Source organism: Dicentrarchus labrax, unplaced genomic scaffold (genome assembly GCF_905237075.1).
Source record: "Dicentrarchus labrax unplaced genomic scaffold, dlabrax2021, whole genome shotgun sequence".
Taxonomy (NCBI): Eukaryota; Metazoa; Chordata; class Actinopteri; family Moronidae; genus Dicentrarchus; species Dicentrarchus labrax.
In genome coordinates, this window is record NW_026136712.1 from 19522010 (window position 1) to 19536656 (window position 14647).

Below are 14647 nucleotides of genomic sequence, written 5' to 3' on the forward strand. Positions count from 1 at the left end.
TGCCTAGTCCAGGTTGTCTTTAAAGACAAAGGGTAGCATTATGTTTTAGTTTAATTGCTACTCGTCATTTTAAAATATGAGTAATTAAACCATATTTCCATGACATGTACCTTACTAGGCCTGTGATAGTGGAGATCCCTCATTTTGGCTCGATGCGGGGCCAGGAGAGAGAGCTGATCCTCCTGCGCAGCGAGAACGGAGAATCCTGGAAGGAGCATATGTACGACTATAAGAACGAGGACCTGAATCAGCTCCTCAGTGGGATGGATGAAGGTAAAGCACACGTTTTTACTTTTTTATTATTTGGTCAAATCTTTAAACATTTATAGACCTGGGATTTAGAATGATTCATGACTGGACGTGTTTTCAAAACCCCTATGTGAAGAATTATATGTGATTATAGCATTTTATGAATAATTCTGATCTAAGTTTGTTTGTAGAGAAATTAGACATAGTTACAGTCATATGTATCGTATTGCTTTCAGCCCTTCTTTCTCAGTGTACCTGGGTCAGATCTGGTAGGTGGCTCCTCCCCTTACCAGATCTGACCCAGGTCAGGATCTTGAGTCCTAACTGTAGCATCACAATAATGTCTAAAAACACAAGTAGTTTTAATACATTATGTGATGTAACCCATTGACCAGTTGGTGAATAATGCTATTGTTTATTGACCATTAGTGTTTAGCATTTATTCTCCCTTTTTCTTGTGTTTAGGACCATTAAGTCATAATCAGAATGTGTAATAACATTCATTATTTTGTAGAGCACATAAAATGAAATTATTATGTGTGTTTTTTAAAGAATGCAAGTTCATGGAAGCAGCAACAAGGAGCTTAATGTTTTGTTGATCCTGGCGGCCCCTGTGGAGAAAAGCAGTAGTGTTTCCACTGCCTCGTTTCATTGATTTCAAGGGGAATCCGACCCAGTGGCAGGCATTAAGAATAACTATATAGAAATAGCCAATCTTCCCGCTTATGGTCTTGTTTGTCTATGTAAGTCATATAGAGGAATCAGCCAAAATTACCAGTAAAAAACTCCTTGGAGTAGGTTTTATGTAATTAAAGCAAGTAAAAGCCTGTATTAGAGTCATACTAGAGAGAGATCTTTTTTAGATACTGATTCGGGTCCGGTGCTAGTTGTTCTACAAACTGGTCCGTCTGTAGGTTTGGAAAATAAATGTTTTATAATAATGTTATTTGTGTCATTGATGATATAGAACTGGACAGTCCCGAGGAGCTGGAGAAGAAGAGAATCTGCCGCATCATCACCAAGGACTTCCCACAGTACTTTGCTGTAGTGTCTCGAATCAGGCAGGAGACCAATCAGATGGGACCAGAAGGCGGGACTCTGTGCAGCCGCAGCGTCCCATTGGTTCAAGCTTCCTTCCCTGAGGGGGCATTAACCAAGAAGATCAAAGTCGGACTGCAGGTGAGATGTTTGTTGTTGTTATTTGTCTGTCTCCCTCACTGGATGCCATAAACAATACACACAAATAAAACACTCATCACTCATTCATCATTGCCTCCTCTCTCCCAGGCCCAGCCAGTACCTGACGACACTGTGAAGAAAATCCTTGGTAACCGAGCAACCTTCAGCCCCATCGTTACAGTGGAGCCCAGAAGAAGGAAGTTCCACAAGCCCATCACCATGACAATCCCAGTCCCGCCCCTCTCAGGGGAGGGGCTCACCAACGGCTACAAAGGAGACTGTACTCCATGTCTACGCCTTCTCTGTAGCATTACAGGTATGATTGTGTGTGTGTGTGGTTGTACTTTTTGTGAGGACCAGTTTGAGAACTTGAGAGTGAGAACAGTTTTTGAAAAGTGAGGATATTTTGGCTTGTCTTTACTTCTTTCAAAGGAATGTTTAAGGGGTTAAGATGGATTAAGGTTCAGGTTAAATTAAAGAGCTGGGTTTCGACATGTATTTGTGATGGTTATGGGCTAGAGAATACATAATGTATGCAAACTATTCTGTAAAATGATTTGCTCAGCTTTGTTGAGCTGCTTCGGGGTGCTATTTCATATTTTAACAGTTGTGAGATGTCAATACAGGAAACATTAGTTCATTTCAGAGAGTAGATGTAACTTTAATCGTTTTTCAACTCAGTAATAAAACTTTTTTGTGAGAATAAAACCCATATCTGACACAAATTCTTATTTAAATTCTAGTATTTCTATAAAACATGTCTGTAGGGGACCTTTTACTTTTCAAATTGTATAACATCAAAATAGTAATAATTTGTGTCAAGAAAGAGCAAATATTACAGATTTTTTATTATTCCTGAAAATATTTTATCAGAAGGGAATATGAAGATGACTTCTGTCAAGTGTATCTTTTATAATGTCCCTCCATGTTCCCCGTACTTTAGATTTAGAAAAGTTAAAGATAATCTTCAAGATATTTGATGTTTCCTACCAGGCGGTACGTCCCCAGCACAGTGGGAAGACATCACTGGCACAACTCCTCTCACCTTCGTCAATGACTGCGTCTCCTTCACCACCAATGTTTCTGCCAGGTGAGACACAATACGAACACTATACTTTGGGAAGAAGCGAGTGTTGTAACTGAGCCTTTTGTTTTTCTCTTTGTGTCTGAAATGTTCATCACTTTATGTGTCACTTTTGCAGGTTCTGGTTAGCAGACTGCCATCAGATCCCGGAGACGGTGGGCCTGGCCACGCAGCTGTACAGGGAGCTGATCTGTGTGCCCTACATGGCCAAGTTTGTGGTGTTTGCTAAGATGAACGATCCGGTGGAGTCCAGACTGAGGTGCTTCTGCATGACGGACGACAAGGTGGATAAGACCCTGGAGCAGCAGGAGAACTTCGAGGAGGTGGCCAGGAGCAAAGACATAGAGGTACATAATTATTGGTTGGTTATTATCTATTCTGGTCCTTCAAAAGGCAGCGTTCAAAGATTTTGAACAAATTTGTAATATAACATTAATAGGTTATTACATTATTACATTCATTTTTATACATTGAAATGTTTTAACATTATACACAATATTACTTTATTAGATTATTTCTGGTTGATACTACTTGCATGCAATCTTGAGCCAATGCTTTCCATCCTCCATGTTAAACTATTATTTAAGAAAAAGCATTATTATACATGTGAAAAGTACATTTGCACAAAGTTCCATGGATTGTAAATAGTAAATTAAGTAGAATTTAATTTGATTGTTAGATAAAACAGTGAATGTAAAGCTATCTTTCGTCAAACCCCTTGATGGTATTTAATTTATTCAGTTCAGTTTATTTATGCAGTAAAGGTGTCACTTGTGAATATGTTTTAGATTATAATTATGCATGTTAAAGTGTGTATTAAGATTACATCATAAGTCAGTAACATTACTCTAAAGGTAGCCAGATCAAGGTCAGAGCTGCAGTATAGTCAGACTCCTGTAACTCTAGAATAATCATACAGGGAAAAGTGCTGAGAATAGATCCAGGAAAGCGAAAGATTTGTAAATGCTTGTGCTCGTTTGTTTGTTATAAGCTGGGTTGGAACCGGATCTGTATTCCTGCTGTGTTCTTCCGTCAGACCTTATCATAAATGGTCATCCTTTCACGAGGGATGCCGGTTTTTGTTGCACGTGCCCATTCTCACCTCTATGATGTGCTTTCTCAGGTTCTCGAGGGCAGGCCGATCTATGTGGATTGCTATGGAAACTTGGCTCCTCTGTCTAAAGGTGGTCAGCAGTTAGTTCTTAACTTCTACGCCTTCAAGGAGAACCGTTTGCCGTTCTGTGTCAAGGTACTGCATGCACTCTGTCATCACCAGTGCCTACAAAGCCTTCTTCTCAGGCTGGAATGTGGAGTTGGAAGATCTATAAATCAACATGGCAAAAAAACTCTGTGAAAGTTACTAAAATTACACCAAGGTTGTCATAACCGAGTACAAAAGGGTACAAGACACAATGCTGGAGAAAAGCAGCAGAAAGTACACTTCTGTTAACATACTGTCCTAAGCCAGGATTGTTTTAGCTCTATTTCCCTTTGCTGCCCTCCTCCCCACACTAGCTTTCAATACAAGTCCACAGTCCACAGGGAATAACCTAGTTCCCTTTGCCACTCCTAAATAACCTCATGTCATTGATCGACCCACTAACGTCATGTTCTCCATAATCAATTCTCTTGCATCATTTGGTGCTCTGTTACTATGAAAACTATCCTTACTGCATGTGAAGTGGATCAGGCACACCACTTTATCACAATACAGCTAGTTTGAACTACAATAGCACGGTTACATGTGTATAAAAGTATGTACAAATAGGTCTGTTCCATTATTCATCACTAAACAAATGCTAAATTAGAAAAAACACTACTATAGATAATATGTGAAAACAAAATAAAATAAATTTAGGCTTAAAGGTGTGTAGGATTTAGTGCCATCTAATGGTGTAGTTAGTTGCATATTTCAACTCCCCAGCTTCACCCTCCCCTTTCAAGCATAAATATAATAATATATTTTTGATATTACCCACATCCATGTCAAAGCCAAGTCACCTCTTGGCCACTAACAAGGGCTTCTTTTCTTCTGTTACCTGCTGTGCTGTACTACCTAATAAAACACAGAATCTTTATGTAATATACACTCCACAAATACACACATACACATTTGCAGATACACGTGGATAAAGTAGTATTCAAATTGAGGTTCATCACTACTGACTACAGCCATATCAAGGAACAAGGTACATAAAGAAGCAATGTTCTCTCTCTAGGTGAGAGATCCCAGCCAGGAGCCCTGCGGTCGTCTTACGTTCCTTAAAGAGTGTAAGACCGCAAAAGGCCTCCCACAAACCGCCGTGTGCAACCTGAACATCACACTTCCTGCAGTGAAAAAGGTAAGGTAGTGTGAACTCACCATTCTCTGTTGTCACCTCCATAACCATAACATGGCTAGGGTAGTTTCGGCCCCAATAACACTGATAGATGAAAGACAGAAAAAGACTTTGGCCAAACTGCCGCCACTGTGTCTTTTATCTGTTTAAAGCTTCTCTTTTACATATATCGGTATTCTTTGCAGTGGATTCTCGCCATTGGCTGTTTCATTTTGTTCCTACCTACCTTTTGATTTGGATGACATGCTTTTGGCTGAGGGCTTTTCGTACAAAAGGCTTCTTTTGATTATCAGGCTGGCTTTTTGTGGCTTGAGTTCATTTGCTGTTTTTGCTACTGAGTGTTGGCGCTTTATACTTTTTTTTTTGGTTTGTTTTGTGTTTTTTTTTTTTTTTCGTTTGCTTAAGTGGCTTCTCTTCTGAGTTTGAGCTTCTGTCAATCACTCCTTTTTCACACCCTGATGTTTCTTTTCCCCCTGCTTTCCATTATGTTACTCCCCCTGTTTCTGCAATGCATCTTGGGAACCAGGAAATGGAGTCAGATGCCGAGGATGAGGTAAACCACACCCTCCCCACCATGTGCTGTCCTCTGCGCTAGATCTATAGCGGCCCTGCTTAGTGGCCCTGCTCTGTTCATCATAGCCTTATTCTTTCCGCTTCTACAAGGACAATACGAGCTTTCCTTGTCCAAAGCAACCTTTAGCTGCTCAGTTTTGCATGATATATTGTAGATATGAAAAAACTCTTTGTTTTATGTCCAATCCTTATCCCTTCCACTCTACATAATGTGATACAAGTGACTTTGGAGTTTAGATGTACTGACATTGTCCTTAAATTAACTTTTCACCATTAGTAACAGTTCTTCAAAACTCATTATTTTCACTTCTAAGTACTTATAATTTAGAGTTTATAGCCTTATCCTGACTAACTCAAGCTAATTTGACTAGCTTGGCATAGTAACAATTATTGTAAGTATTGCTATCAGTACTTACAAAAATATAAAATTGAAGTGCAGTAAATACTCTTAAAGGAGAATTTGCTGCTGTATGCAACTGTTCAATATGGGCTTTGTTTTTATGTTAATACCAACTAACGCAGACTATTGGGTTTGCTTTAATTTGAAATTACAAGGTCCAAATGTTGCTCATTTGGCAGCACTATACAATGTAGGGTGACCTAGAACTGATGTGTTGTTTGCTATTGTTGCAGACTGAAAAGCCAGATCGACGTCATACCTTTGCATCCCTAGCCTTACGTAAGCGCTACAGCTATCTGGCCGAGCCTGCACTGAGTGAGTTTGACATTTTCACTAACAAACCCTTTGATGAATATAATAATGCCAATTTTCGTGGATAAGTTAGTTTATTAACAATTTTAATTAACCTGTAAAATGCGTGATCAATATGTAGATAGATGTGACTTACTTAATGTAATAAATGCATATTTCTCATCCCACATAACATGCACTGTTCACATGCTTGTTTACAACATGGTACATATTGCATGGGTCAATGAGTGTTTTTTAAGTTTTTGTGCTGTGCTTGCCCACGTTGTTAGTTGTACTTCTTCTGGGTTTGTTTGGTTGATTTCCACTGCTGAGTTTGAGAAGTCTAAATGCATCAAAATTTTTCTTTGGCTTACCAACACAATGTTACAGGCATTTGGGAAGGTCAAAGTAAAATTTGATTTATTGTCCATTTGTCCCCTCTGAGTTTGAAGCTCTTTTTGGCTTTGTGATGGTGTAACAGCTTTTTGTGGGACAAAAATGCATGTTAGGAGGTCTAGAGTTTGGCTTTCTTTCAGGTGTTTGTTTTCAGTTTTTCACACTCTGTGCTTGTCACCAGTTCTTATCGATCTTGCATGGCAAAATGGCCCAAAACTTAAGTCTTGGAAAACACATTTTGTCATATTTTGTTATATGATAAACGGAAAATGGAAACTCCTGCAGCCTTTGGCTCTATTGTATCATAATGTCTAAATTGTCTTTGTGGAATCTGTCATTACGTAATTTTTGGACCAAACAGATAAAAGGCACTTTAAAAAGCGGATTGAAATGAGAGCCAGAATCAATATGCGATTTTAGAACATCTGAAGTCAAAAGAGAGAAGTTATTTTTGTGTTAATCCTGGTGCATTTGTCTTGCCATTTTTCTGTTGTCAGTTGTTAGTCTACTCCATCGTCTTTGGATTTTTACTTTGCTGCTGTATGTGCTTTGTTCAGTTTATTCATTATGATGTTGTTGCTGTTGTTTGAGTCATCTCCCAATCCTGAATCACACAGGATCACAACTGTTTCTTTTCATGACTCCATCTTCGATCAATAATCAAATATCTTATCTCAGCACTTCATAAAACTGCTGTTTTTCCCTCCTTGATACTAGGACTGCGTCACTGACCAACTCTTCCTCCTCTGATCTCTTCTTCTTTCACATTTTTTCTTCCTTTTCCTTCTCCAACATAATTTTCTTTTACTATTCCACATTCTTTTGGTTATTTTTTCCATTCCTTCTTTATCATTATTTCTACAAATTCATCTGAAGAAACAGCAGTTGAGCGAAGCACAACAGCAAGAACACTGCCTACTGGTTACCCTCACAAACCTGTCTTTCCAACCAGACCTTACCCATCATGGTCGACTGCTCCTATTACCGTCCCTGGCCAAACAAGGCCCGTCGGAGTGGGGTGTTCCCTCAACTCTACCGATTCACCGGCAGGCTCACCAGCTGCTTCTCCATTGAAAACTACCTGGCCCCTCTCCTCCCCGTCACCTGCATGCCCTGCAACTATCAAAGCCACCCTCGGAGCTCCACCACCAGTACCTACCCTGTCATCCCCAGTTAAATCAGTTAGCGACATAGCATCCTCATCCCCCATCAGGTCTTATAGGACTATGCCTTCACCCATCAAAACTGTTGTCCAGCTGGGTCAGTACCCTGTCCAGGGGTCTGCCAACCTTGTGTCCTCTGGAAGTCCATGTAAACCTGCCACAGATCCAGCATCTATCAAAAGTCTTGCTTCAGCATACACATCAAGGACTTCCCCACTTCACTCAATACCCAATGGTTCTATACAAGAAAGGTCATCAGCTCATGTTACTGCTCCAGCATCGCCAAAGACATCTTACAACATGTACAATTCTAACCTGCCTTTTAAAACTACCCTTGGGTCCACAGTTATGACAGATGCAGGGGCACCTAACCTCTCTTCTGTTAAAAGCATCTCTAGCCTGTCCTCTTTGAAAACCTCTGTAGATTCAACACTCTCATCCAGAGGAGGGAGGACATCCCTCTCATCTCTCTCCTCAACTGGGCAGACAACCATTGCTTCCTCAGAACTGTCCATGATGAATGGATCTGTCTCGCCTGTTAAATATCCATCCTCCTCCACACCATCCTCCCCTTCTTCTCGCCATCTCTCAGAGAGAAGTAGCAGCCTTCAGGAGAGGATCCAGGCCACCACCCAGGCAGCAACCTCCAGTGTCAGTGCAGCCATAAATGAAGCTATAGACTCTTATTCTGTGTCAGGCTATGGCACTCTTAGGTCACTGTCCTCCTCACATAGAACAACAACAGCAAGCTCTGCTTATGGTTCTCTGAGATCTGTAGTTGCCTCCTCCAGCCCGGCAGTTTCATCCAATACGGTGACTGTACCTGTGTATTCCTTAGTCAATGTCATTCCAGACACCCCTGTCAAACCAGGGCCAGGGTCTCTCAAAATGGCACTGCCTGATTCACCTCGCGCCTCGTCCTCGTCTTCTTCGTCTTTGTCTTCCTGTGTTACCACATCAAAAATAAATTCCCAACTGAAATCCCCTCCATTTATCACACCACCCATCATCCACCCAACTGCAACTTCCAATCAGGAGATACTAAAAGATGTAGCAGACATGAAAGAGGATCTGATGAGAATGACAGCTATCCTTCAGACAGACACACAGACAGCAGCTAAAACTGTCCAAACATCACATACTGGCACTCCTAAAGAGACCAAGTTAGAGGATGAGGAGCCATTTACTCTAGTGGAGAAAGTGAAAGAAGATTTAGTGAAAGTCAGTGAGATACTACAGAAAGATATCATTAGTGAAGGTAGGACTATTGCAGGTAAGGAGAGAGCCTCAGAGGATGAGTGGGAGGAATTTTCTAAGGATGAGATTGAGGAGGCACAAAGAAGTGTGCTCTCAGACTATTACGCTCCTTTCGATGAAAAAACACTCCTGCTCAAGCACAAGTCCATGTCAAGCAAAGACTTAGAGTTGGCTAAAGTAGTAGACTTTTTAACCAATGACATTGGCGCTAGCTCTCTCTCAAAAATGGCAGAGTTAAAATGTAGGTACGAGGAGGAGGCAAAAAGAGAAGGGGAAGAAAAACAGAAACGTGTTCTCAAACCATCTATGTCAATACAAGAGCACAAACTCAAAATGCCTCCCCCAGTCTCAGGCATGCTCAGGTCTCCATCAGAGAAGGACCTAAGCAAACTTGCTGAATCATATCAGGGGACGGACACTATTTTGGAATCACCAGAGGACCTGTCTCATGAGCAGGATAAGAGTCCCTTGTCTGACAGTGGGTTTGAGACCAGGAGTGAAAAGACACCTTCTGCTCCTCAGAGTGCAGAGAGTACAGGACCTAAGCCTTTATTCACAGATTCACCCATCCCACCCTGCGTAACTGAGACCAGGACTGAAGTGGTCCACATTAGGAGCTATGAGCAGCCTGATGATCCTTGTGAGCCTTTGCTCATGGAGGAGGCTGCATCTGCTATTCCTTCTATGGAGCCAGATGCTGCTTCAACAAGCTCCATCAAAGCCGTACAGATGAAAATGCCAGAAGAGGACTCGATGATGAACAAAAGTGTGTGTCTTAAAGAGGAAACTCATATTACAACCACTACTAGAATGGTCTATCACAAGCCCCAACTGACTGATGGCGCTGAGATAATAGAGGAAGGTATGTCAGTTAGAGATATTATGAAAGCTTTCCAGTCAGGGAGGGACCCATCTAAAGAACTTGCAGGCCTTTTTGAACACAAAGCTAGCCAGGATTCTGTCAAAGGCGATGAGCTGACTCCTAGATTTCTTGACAGAGACACTAAATCCAAACCGAAAGTCGAAAGAATAATCGAGGTTCATATTGAAAAGGGCCACAGCACAGCAGAGCCAACTGAAGTTATTATCAGGGAAACCAAGAAACACCCTGAACTTTATGTCTACAAAGGAGACCATGGAATCAAGGAACTTACTGATTACGATGAGGCCCAACAGGAAGAAGAGGAGCTTACTGCCGAAGAATCCCTGCCCTCCTTCCTAGAAACATCTCGTGTTAACACCCCTGTGTCACAGGAGGAGGACAGTCGCCCAAGTTCTGCCCAGCTAATAGCAGATGATTCATATAAAGCCCTAAAATTATTAAGCCAGCACTCCATAGAATACTGTGATGATGAACTATCAGAAATCAGAGGCGAGTCATATAGGTTTGCTGAGAAAATGCTCCTCTCAGAGAAGCTTGATGTGTCATCATCTCACTCTGATACAGAGGATTCAGCAGTAGTGACTGACAAAAACCGTCACCTAGTTTCTGAGGAGAGTGGTAGCCGTGGCACTGAGAGCACAAGTCAGCAGCATGGTAGCCCCAAAAGGGAGTTTGTTTCTAAGTCATCTAAAGATGGGTCCCCTAAATCTGGTAAATTCTTGCACAGGGATGAACCATCTCAGTTTGATAAAGTGACTGTGCTTCATTACTCCACAGAGCAAGGCAGTCCCAAACATGCAGTTTGGATGAGATTTACAGAGGATAAACATGACAGGAGCAGGGATAAGCTCCTTTATGAGGATAGGGTGGACCAAACTGTAAAGGAAGCTGAAGAAAAACTCAGTGAGGTATCACAGTTCTTCCGTGACAAAACAGAGAAGCTCAATGATGAGCTGCAGTCCCCTGAGAAAAAGCCTGTGAGACGAGAGCCAAAAGAACCCAGGTCCTGGCCTAGCTCAGCTTGCAGTAGCCCTGAGAAAACACAGCAGAAACCTAACGCAGGAGAAGAGGTCTTCAGTAAAAGCAAACTCAGGGAGCCTTCTGCTGGTAAAATATTTGGCAGTACCACTACAACTGAAAAGAAAAGCTCTAGCTTACCAAGCAGTCCCCAGAAAAGCATGCTCTCTCATAAAAGTGAGGATAAAATTAAACAACAAACTAGTGAGTCTGAACCCTCTTCTCCCGCTCATGTAAAATCCACATCCAAAGTCAGTGCTGTAAGGATGAAGTTTGAATCTGAGGCTCAGAAACAGAGTCAGTCTAGTCCAACCAAAATTCCTCCTCCAGTGCAGCCAAAACCCTCAATAAAGAAATTACAGGAGAGCAAACTTCCTGTTTATCAGTTTTTCGCAGGAGGAAAAACATCAAAAGTATCTGAAACATCAGAAGAAGGAAGCCAACAAAAGGATGTTGAGAAGGACATATGTGCTGCCATGGACAGCAGTAAACCGGCTTTGATATCATCAACATCTAAAGCCCCAAAACATACAGGAGAAAAGTTGCCAAACAAAAACATCCCAGAGGCCTCTTTGCAAAAACATAAAATTAGTGAAACTGAGACTCACAAAGCAACTACTAAAGGGAGAGATATCCATTCCAGTGTTACTCAGGAAATTAAAGAAAGCAATAAAGGTCAAAAAGTCCAGAAACCTGTTGTTCATGATACTACTAGGCAACTAGAGAAAGATATTGATGCTAAAAAGTATCAACAAGTGACAAAAAGTGAATCTGCTTCCAGAGATGTAATAGCGGAGGTATCAAGAAAAGACAAAGAAGAACCACTAAACAAAAATCTTAGAAAAAAGACAGAATCCCAAATACCTGTAAGATTAGCTTCAACTTTAGATGATGACCTCACAAAGAAACAGACAATAACTAAACCTTCACAGATACCTACATTATCTAAGAGCAAAATACAGACCAGTCTTGAGACAACTCCAGCGAAAACAGATGAAAATCTGACATTTGAAATTCTAGATAATGCACCCAAAGATTCCAATTCCAATAATCTTCCCAGCCATAGAGAAACACTGGAGAAAGTAATAACCCCTCCGGCTGCAATAACAACCAAAGAGAATTTCAAGGGCATCAAAACATTACCTGTTTATGTCAGTGTCCAGGTGGGAAGGCAAGCAGAGAGAGAGGCCAAAGGGACACTGTACACAGTCAAACAGAAATCAAACTCAGTAGTCAGCCCCATAAGCCCTGATGATGACACACTAGAACAGGTCTCTTTCATAGATAGCTCAGGGAAAAGCCCCCTTACACCAGAGACCCCCAGCTCTGAGGAGGTCAGCTATGACCTTACGTCCAGGACCCCTGATTGCTTTATGGGATTCATGCCAGGGAAACCCAGCCCCATCATGGAGGTATCTGAAGAATCAGAGGAAGATGACCAAGGCAAAGTTGTTTTCTCTTTTAGAGAGGCCCTACCAGAAAGCAAAACTAGTCTTCATGCCACCCAAGCAGACCTAGCTAATGCTAATAAGGAAGAAACAAAAATGAATGATAACCAGCAGGAACTGAGTAATAATTTCAACCACCAAGAAACCACAGTCAATGTCAGGCATGATGAAATGACAGGGCAGGAGCAGCAAGAAGTCTCAAAAGACAAAGGTATTGCATATATTGAGTTTCCTCCCCCTCCTCCTCTGGACTCTTCAGAAACGTCAGACCCAGATAGGAAAGGTTCGTGTGCCTCTTCAGAAACTGAAACAGAAATGATGGAGGTGAACTTACAGGAAGAACATGACAAGCATCTGCTGACCGAGCCAATTATACGTATCCAACCCCCTACTCCAGTTCTCCCTGGGGCAGATGACAGTCAGTCAAATGATGAAGAGGCAGAAGATGATGAATCAATCTTCCAACCAATTCCATGTAAGAAATTCACTTTCAAAGTTCCAGAGGAGGAAGATGAGGAGAAGAAGAAGAAGAAGGAGAAGGAAAAGGCATCTAAATCTAAAAAACATGACAAAAATGGAAACAACAAAGAGCCTCCTGATGGGACCAATGGGACCAATGGGACCAATGGCTCGAATGGTTCTAATGGCAAAGGAGAGGAGTATGAATATGAACAAAATGGAAATGACCAGTCAATAACAGACTGCTCAATAGCCACAACGGCTGAATTTTCTCATGACACAGATGCAACAGAGATAGACTCACTAGATGGATATGAACTTCAGGATGAGGATGATGGCCTGTGCGAGCAGGCAGATTTACGGCTGTTTGGTCTTCCAGACAGTCGGAGAGACGTTTGGGCAACAGACACATTTAGGTCCACTGATCGCTCTTTTCCTCCAACTAAACTGGAAGTAATTGAAGAGGAGAAAACCCCAGAGGAATGTCAAAAGGACACTTTCAAAAAAGATACCCCCTCAAACGGTGAAAAATCTGATGGTGTTAGTATGGATGGGGTTAAAAGTCAAGAACAAAAACAGTCAGATAAAGAGGGATTTTCAGACACTTACTTTAGTTACAAATTAGAAGAGGAGTTTAACTCTCCTTTTAAGACTGTTGCCACTAAAGGGCTGGACTTTGACCCCTGGCCCAGTAAAGGTGGCGAAGAAGAAGTCGTTGACATGGGAGGGACACGGGGAAGCAATGGTGAGCCTAAACCTTTTGGACTGGCAGCGGAAGACCAGTCTCAGGCCACAACACCAGACACTACCCCAGCCCGAACACCAACGGACGATAGCACGCCAACGAGCGAGCCAAACCCATTCCCCTTCCATGAAGGGAAGATGTTTGAGATGACACGCAGTGGTGCGATTGACATGAGCAAGAGGGACATGGTGGAGGAGAGGCTCCAGTTTTTTCAGATTGGTGAGCATTACTACTCGGCGGGCAGGTACAGGGTCAGGGACCCAGAGGTAGATTCCTCCTCACAACACAGGGATCAGTTTGTTACTCAGGATCCCACAGATACTTTAACACTCCCTCAAGTCCCCATTCAGACTACTACTGTCCAGCTAGAAATATCGACTGCAACTGGCAGTTACACCACATGCAGAGACTCTTCCAACACTGAGCCTAAATTCTCCACTTTTAGAACAGGATTCAAGTTGTCATCTGACAAAACCTCCAATGCTTCAAATAGCAGTTCTGAATGTAGAATACCAGGCATATTTGATGTTTCTAATGACATAACCTCAGGAACAACTGTAGATAGTTCTTATTCTGTAACCTCAAACTATACAGATTATTCTACTTTTGATACATCAGGCATGACAGATTATTTTTCAAATTACAGAATTAATTCAGGTACATCCAAACAAAGCACTTATTACCAAAGCACAGATTCTACTTTGGCACCTTCACAACAGATAAGCAATTCTCAAACTTGGAGCAGCAATACCAGTAGCAACATCCCTGACTCTAATTATAGCCATACAGACCTCCTTCAGGCTGGCAGTATTGTGTTCAACTTGTTGTCCTGTTCTGGACCTACTCTGCAGGAGGTCAGCAGGATAGAAGCATCCTTCAGCCAGCTAGAGGAGAACAGCAGGGAGGTCAGGGCTTTTACTAATGTAGCAATAACAAACACAGGAGCCAAAGACATCAAAGGCAAGATATGCAAGTCCAGGTTACCAGTGAGGGAGCACAGCCACACACTATGCAGTCAGAGTCGATCAGTAGTGAAAGACAAGGCACCAAAAAAAGTCGATAAATTCCTTGTCAAGAAACATGCCAAGCATAATGTCAGGGAAAGATTAGACCCTTTTGAGAATTTGTTTCCTAAATCTAGAATCCCAGTAATGAAAGCCATGA

General features: G+C 41.8%; 1 protein-coding gene across 46 annotated transcripts in view; it reads left to right on the forward strand.

Moving 5' to 3' along the window:
- LOC127373801 (ankyrin-3) overlaps nt 1-14647 on the forward strand; it is a 164651-nt gene that overhangs the window by 131438 nt on the left and 18566 nt on the right. For 32 of the 46 annotated variants that reach the window (XM_051418601.1, XM_051418602.1, XM_051418568.1 and 29 more), the window contains 10 exons: nt 119-273; nt 1217-1428; nt 1537-1744; nt 2422-2518; nt 2631-2859; nt 3636-3761; nt 4732-4854; nt 5378-5404; nt 6058-6139; nt 7388-13702. In XM_051418601.1, coding sequence (XP_051274561.1) covers nt 119-273; nt 1217-1428; nt 1537-1744; nt 2422-2518; nt 2631-2859; nt 3636-3761; nt 4732-4854; nt 5378-5404; nt 6058-6139; nt 7388-13702 — 7574 coding nt within the window. The remainder of the gene's footprint in view (nt 1-118; nt 274-1216; nt 1429-1536; nt 1745-2421; nt 2519-2630; nt 2860-3635; nt 3762-4731; nt 4855-5377; nt 5405-6057; nt 6140-7387; nt 13703-14647) is intronic. The other 14 variants (XM_051418606.1, XM_051418608.1, XM_051418611.1 and 11 more) reach the window with 6 other exon arrangements.